Raw genomic sequence first — 7,510 nt, 5'->3', positions numbered from 1 at the left:
GATGGGGGGGGGGGGCAGTTAGTTACACAGCTTTAAAATTGTAACTGTTTGAACCACTCAAATGATAACCCTGGACTTCCGGTTTGTAAAATAAAATTTATTCAATTTACATAGTTTAAACTAGATAATGAGTCATAAGTAAAATTTCACTGAAATCATTTATCTACCCATATTAGTAATGCCAAAACCATGTAGAAATTAAAATTGACACAACCTAAAGTTTAACAGAGAAGAAGCAGAAACATTTATATTTATTTATTTATTTATTTTAAATATTTATTTCTTTTTCTTTATTTGCCACCTTAGTTGATCTCAGGACTCCCTATACTTAATCTTTCATGTGTGACCCTCCAATCTAAGCTATTCTGACTTTTTAGGAATATTAGGCTATAAGATAGATATAAATTTTTGCTGGAATCATTTAAGTGAAATTTGTATAAATCATTAGCTAAATAAGTTTATAGAAGGGGAAAACATTTGCCAAGATATATTATTGGAGGAATTTAAACTACCAGCTAATCCACACGACGGCTGAACTCCCAAACACATAGGCAGATTAGGAGACAGAGAGATAGCACATGGAAATAAGCATGCAAATAGCTGGCACTCTTTCTAGAAGTGTGATGAAACACTGTTTCTTCAACTACCCTATCTACAGAGGCATATATATAGCATAAAAGGTGGTAGGAACAGCCAGACTAGACTCAAGTCCGCTCTGTTGCCATGGGAGAATCATCTTCCCCTCACACATGCCTTCTCTTCTAGAACACCCCACACTAGCGATGAACCCGCCATCCCCTGGGTCCCAGAGAGAATGGGAAGTCAGCATGGATTTCTTCTTTACGCTAACACCTCTTTGCTTAGTTAACACCTCTCTGCTTAGTTAGTGCCCAAGCCCAGTGCTTCTCACCTCCTTAGGACCGCTTGATCCCCTTGCCCACCCCCCCACCCCCGGGCATCCATCCTCACCATCATGCCTTCAGTGAAGTCAGGACTGGATTCAGGAAATCCATAGGCTCAGGAAGTAGACCTCGCAGCCTAGTCAGGCAGGACAGAGGGAAACTTGCTGCTATGGGGTCTCACCCAGGCAGGGATAATCAAGAGGGGAATCCTGAGAGAGGGGGCATCTCAAACTGAGGCCGAGCCTGTTGAAGCGGGCCTGAATCACCTGCTCAGGAATCAATTGTTCCTTCTGGGGTGGGGGGGGGGGGGGAGAGGCGGGGAAATGAACACTAGACAGCAAAATCACAAAGCAGGAGCTTGTTAGAAAGGACTTTGCATCTCATCAAGAAGGTGACATTTTGCAATGAAGGTCAAGAGGGTCAACATCAGACATGCATTTACATTCTCATTTCTATCATGTTGTGGGAGGCAGGACTGACACAGGGAGACACACCAACCATTTCACACTCACCACCAGATGCTCCAGAGGTTTGTGGTCCCCAGACAGATAAACCCACATGCCTGCTCAGGATAATTTGAACATCCCCATTTTTTAGGAAGGGATGCCCCCAAGTCTATTTTCCTCCCATTCCTGGAGTTCTGTAAGCAATGCCCAAGCAATTGATTAAGTGAATAAAAATGCACTGATTCTGAGTCTCAAATCAAATTAAAAATATTCCTGGATTATCCGCTATGGACAAAGCACCACATGAAGTCTCCTGGAAGCCCCAAGTATAGCCTCTCTGGCTGTAAAGCTGGGCTGGCATCAGACGAATTTCATTCCTTACATCACGTGCACCATTATGGTGAAATAAACACTACCAACAAACGGTGAGCTGAACAACGTCGAGTGTACCCTTTGCCTGGAAGGGAAAGGCTTCTTACTTGGGAGTCAGATCCACAGGGCTCCCAGAATTAGAGGTAGGGGGCTAAGGAGGAGGAAGCACACCAAATAAGGAAGACTCAGGTCAGGTCGCCCGGAGGGCGTGTTGGCCCTTCTCTGTGGTTTAAGGCTTTCACAGTAGAGCCTGGTTCGAACAGGTTCGCCTACATGCTCCAAGCGCAGCAAGACTGTGACTTTGATCACACTCACAATGACAACAGTAACCATGATCAGATAACTTACTGCATCTCTCAACCCTGTTTTACTTGAATTGCATGGGTTTTTTTCTCAAAAGGAAGGAAACTTGTAGCGAGGGTTCTAGGACCGTAAAATATACCTCCCTATTTGTTATTTATGGCCTTTGATCATTATTCTTCACATTTCCTGCCTGTGTCCTTAATTCCAAAACTAGCTTTCAAGACAAAAGGTCTCTGTATTAGAACACCATCTCCTAGGCAGGGCAGATCGCTCCTTAAAAAGCTGTATTGGTGCCTGAGAAACGCGAGTATCCGCTTTACCAGCTCAGCCCTTTTCAGTCTTTGAAAAGTGGTTTTGTTCACCCAGAACTGATGAATTTCTATTGAAACGTTATGTTTCTCTGACACACACAATAAACTGGCACTTGGCAGTGATCTCAACAAGTGAATGGGGCCAGGCTGCCATCAGAACAAAGCTGAGGGAGCTGAAGCAAGCCAGATTTAAATGAGTTAATCTACAGAGAATTCTTTCTCTGAAGGCTGTTAACTGAAAACAAAACGGCTGTCCTCTCCTTCGGGTGCTAAAGCTGCCTTCCCTGGTCTGCACTGAGAGAAGCACATCTGGTCTAAGAACCAGAGAACCAAGTTACTACGGCAAGAAATGCTAGGCCTCCGGAGTCCTGCTCTCACCTGGGTGAGGTGCTCGATTCATTCTCCCTCCAGAAGGCCCAGCCCCACCACACTTCCTGCCATCCATGCTGACCATGGCCACACGCAACCCTGGGCTTGGATTCAGCTACCTTCAGCAGCTCTGATCCCCTTCTGACAGTGGGCTCAGCACCTAGTCATGCTGACTTGACCAACCCCAGCACAGCCTCTGAGAGCCTTGACCCAGCCAGCGGCTGGAGCTGCTCCCTCTGATGGGATGGTGGGATCCAGCCAACCCCCTCTATGACTGAAGTTCTCACCTAAAGGAAACATGTGTAGTGCGTTTGTGTGTCCATATCTTCACACACTCCTGGACACTGAAGAACAGCTCCAGGCCTGGGAGGTGAAACCAGGGTTGTACAGAGCTATCCAGCACTGATGTGGCCACGTGTTAGAATCATGGGGTCGGGGGTTTGCTTTGCAAAATTTCCTATCAGTCTAGGATGGTGCCTGGGCATCAGAACGTTCCAAAAAGCATCCCAGATGGTGTTAATATGCAACTAGGGCTGATGTAGAGAGAAAGAGGCAGTGACCATCAGCTGAGGCTCCCCTGTGCGCCCAGATGGAGGAGAGCACACAATTTAAAAGCAGGCCCCTTTCCTGAGTAAGATCATCTCTGCAGCCTACCAGGTGACCATAAGAACAGTGTGTTGAATTTGGGTGCTATGTTTCATGCAGACAGTGCCTCTTTAACTAGTCTGAGCCTCATTACCCCAACTATTAGGGAAACAGCTACTCTAGATTCACTTGTGTTACTTCTCTCATCCCCCATTCTCCAGCTTTATGCATTGCCTTCTCTCTCTACCTCTCACGTAATGCAGACACAAAAACGCTATATATGTTGCCTTGAGATTTGATTTGGATAGGTAAGTAAATAAGTAAGTAAATAATAACACAGAAGTAAATAATAACACAGAAATGATAAGCTCTATAATTTAACTAGGGAATATGGCACTGATAATGTGATAGTCCCTAACGCATAACATACTCCATTCCTGGCACCAGAGCTAACCATTCCACTGGGGAACGCTTGTGTGGAAATGCACAGATCTTGCCCTTGAGTGCCAGCCAGGCAGCAGCTCTCTGCACACAGCACCTGCTCACCACAATGCTGCCACTCTTGATCCCCTCCGAGCTGGGTTTAGTATCTGCTTATCAAAAGATTCATTTTAGAACTATTTTCAGAACAAGTCTAAAGACCTCCTTAAGGGATATATTAGCTACATTACTTTAACCCAGTGAAATACATAAATCTCTCATCCTGCAATAAATTCAGCACATAGGAGGGCAAGCAGTCTCTCAGATGGGCCTAATTGGATGAAAAATAGCATGGAAATATGCAAATGACCAGGGCATATGGCAGAATGTGCAACAAAGCAGGTCTCTGGAACCCTATTTACAATGATCTAGTTATCCAATCAGAAACCTGGAAGTTATTCTAGAAGCCTACCTCCCATCAACTGCCTCCCACTCCTTCCAAATCCCTGTCCTACAGATTCGATTTTGTGCACACGTTCATATTTGTCTCTTCTATCCCAACCCATAGCTCCTATTTAAATGTGCTGCTTCCCAGACTCCTCCAGTGGCCTCCTAACTGCCCCCTCTGTATTGAGTCTTGCCCCCTCCAATCCATTCTTCTATGTTCTGCCACAGCAATCTTTATGAAACAATCCTGGCCACATTGCCCTCTCATTAAAACCTTTCACTGGCCCTAACCAGTTTGGCTCAGTGGATAGAGCGTCGGCCTGCAGACTGAAGGGTCCCAGGTTCGATTCCGGTCAAGGGCATGTACCTTGGCTGCGGGCACATCCTCAGTAGGAGGTGTACAGGAGGCAGCCGATCGATGTTTCTTTCTCATCGATGTTTCTAACTCTCTCTCCCTCTCCCTTCCTCTCTGTAAAAAAATCAATAAAATATATTTTTAAAAAAACAAACATAAAACCTTTCACTGGCTCCCTACTGTCTACAGAATGACATTCAAGGTCCAAGCAAGGTATACAACACCCGCCCCCGCGCCCCCCCAGTCTCATCTCTCCAACCTCAGGTCTCCTGTGCCTCACCTTAAGCCCTCTGCCCCAGTCTGATGAGCTAGCTACTTGGAGCTCCCAGCACACGAGCCTGCCTCGCATCTCCTTACCTCTGTTTGGGCTGTTTGAATGCCAGCCTTCAAACAACTCAGGTTCTTTACAGCTCAGATTCTCTGCTTTCAGCTGTTTACAATATGGAACTGCCTCTTATTCCACGTGTGAGTCATTTGTAGAGGCAAAATAAATAAATAAATAAATCAGTCCAGGCAAGATATCACCTTCTTATCCCCTCAGAAATGATGTATGTGTTCTGTATTCCTGAAAGAAGGTTCATGTTTCAAGATATTCCAAAAGCTGATAGCGTGAAACTATCCAAGTGAGTTACTCCAAGACCCGTGCCCTCGCTGTTTCAAGCGCCGTCTCCCTGGCAGTGGTGATTATTTGAGTGAGGTACAGGGTGGAGACACTGATTACAGCAGAATGACTGTGGTGTAAGCCAACATAACAGATGAAGTCTACCTCCACATCCCCTGTCCATGTAGAAGAAAAATAATACTGGGAATGAATACTGACTTCCCTGGATGTGTGGCTTCTACGCCAATGAAGGAGTCACATAAACATAAAGGTAGCATCCTTGATTCCTCAGCGGGCGGCCCCAGTGCCCAAAAAAGAGCTTCTAGAAGGCTCTGGGCCCACCTAGAATTTCCATTAAAATGTCCAATATCTGCAACGTGGCAGCAGCTTAATACCTAGCAGATACCCTCTTCTCCAAGTGCTGATTTCATATTGGAAAATGAGCAATTTAAATAAATGTTTCATTAACAGAGTGTTCTCCAGCTTGATGCTAATGTTATTTGTTTTCCTCAGTTCTCTTCCATGGAGTCATTTCATGCAATCCTCCAAAGGACAATCTGAAACTCTTCCGGCCCCTAATAGACAATCCAGGAAACCTAGAAACCATCCAAACAAACAAAGAAATAAGTGAAAACCCTTAACTAAAGAGCTATTCAGACCCATCTGTTCCGGAACACACATCACACATGATACAGAACAGAATGAACTCTCCTAACCACCTCGGTGGCACTGGGTTTGTACTGATGGCAGCAAAGATCCTTCAAAGGGCACTGCTGGTCCCTGAGACAGAAGTGGAGGGGCGGCCTATTCAGGAAGAATGTGTGGGTGTGACATTTGTTTTAAGGCCCTACAAGGCTTGTTCCCATTCTGTCTTGCCTATCTGGACAGGATTCTTGCTTGATGCTGATTCCAAACCCAAAAAATTTCAAGGATATTTCTAACATCTTTTATTAATAGAAGTTATTTAAAAATTTCATAGCACAGGGCTCAGATACACTCCAAACAGGCAAACGCAAATAAGGGTTTGTTCCCCCAAACTTTGTGAGACACAAAATGGCTTGATGATGATGGACACCACATTAGTGAAAGGTCATCTTTTGGGCGGGTCCAGTCACTTTGGGGTGGTTCTGTGTGTGCCATTAAACTAAAGGTGAGATCTTGATTTGGTTCTATTCCACACGGGGAGCAAAAGTAAAATTCAATGAAGAGGTGAAGCTCTTCAATAGTAAATTGTATGGAACTTCCTGGGTGCCATGTGTGTGGCGGAAAGTGAAAGACTCATGAAAGAATGTGGAAATAACACTGGTGAGGCTGGCACTCCAGGCTCTGCAAGGCACTGAACAAATTACCCTCTGAGCTTCATCTCCTTATTATAAAATAAAGCAACAATGATAACACTGGCGGCAGTGGTGGTGGCAGCTACCCTTTACTGAGTACTTACTATAGCAGGTGTCATTGGAAGCGCTTTACAAACACTTGTGAAGCACCATCTCACTTCATCCTGAACCACATGTAGGGAGATGTTAGCAACTTCATTTCACAGAGGAGGCTCAGAGCTCAGTAACTAGCCCAAGGTCACCTGCTAGAGCAGTGGTTCTCAACCTTGGCTGCACATTAGAATCACCTGGGAATCTTTTTAAAATCCTGATTTCTGGGCCTCATTCTCCGGAAATCCTGTTTCTTTGTTATGGGGTGGGGCCACTACATTAGTAACAAAGAAACAGAATTTCCAGAGGATGAGGCCCAGAAATCAGGATTTTAAAAAGATTCCCAGGTGATTCTAATGTGCAGCCAAGGTTGAGAACCACTGCGCTAGAGTGTCAGGATCTCAGTTCAAAACCAAGTCTACTTGACTGCTGTGATCTTAGGGAAAAAATAACCACTGCAAATGATATAATACATACAATGTATAGTTGAAAATGTCCCTGAAAGAAAGCACTACGTCAGCCTCAGTCGTCACTGGCAGAGCCCACCTCTCCCTGCAGCCAGGTCTGTTGCCCTCTTTGAACTCTGGGAGGCCAGTGCCCACAGCCTCCTCCCTCCTTGAATTAGGGATGGATAATCCCAAGGCAGCCGGAGAAGAAGGCATGCCTCTTGGACTTACTTTCTGAGCACGGCTATCTCATTCTCTATGCTGCTTTCTTTGCCCTTCAGCGCCTTCTTAGGAATGCACTTCACCGCAAAGAGCTTTCCAGTTGCTTTCTCTTCGGCTAAAACCACTTCAGAAAATGCCCCACTGTGAAGAAAGAGGGAGAAAAAGAGTGGTTTAGTTCAGGATTTAGGAGTTCCAAAGGCTGCTCTAGTCCCACTGCCAAAGTTTGAGCAATAACAGCGACACAAATGACCACCAACATTGCTATACTTTATTACCCAGCATCACTTCCGACCAAACTTCTATG

The 7,510-nt window shown here is 45.2% G+C and overlaps 1 protein-coding gene across 1 annotated transcript in view; it reads right to left on the bottom strand.

Moving 5' to 3' along the window:
- The window catches only part of CAMK1D (calcium/calmodulin dependent protein kinase ID), a 387,416-nt gene that overhangs the window by 219,093 nt on the left and 160,813 nt on the right, over positions 1-7,510 (bottom strand). The window contains exon 2 of the mRNA XM_015572046.1: positions 7,216-7,347. Coding sequence (XP_015427532.1) covers positions 7,216-7,347 — 132 coding nt within the window. The remainder of the gene's footprint in view (positions 1-7,215; positions 7,348-7,510) is intronic.

The sequence above is a fragment of the Myotis davidii genome, unplaced genomic scaffold (genome assembly GCF_000327345.1).
Source record: "Myotis davidii unplaced genomic scaffold, ASM32734v1 scaffold749, whole genome shotgun sequence".
Lineage (NCBI taxonomy): Eukaryota > Metazoa > Chordata > Mammalia > Chiroptera > Vespertilionidae > Myotis > Myotis davidii.
Note: the sequence above shows the minus strand (reverse complement) of the source record. Positions and strands in the feature narration are given on the sequence as shown.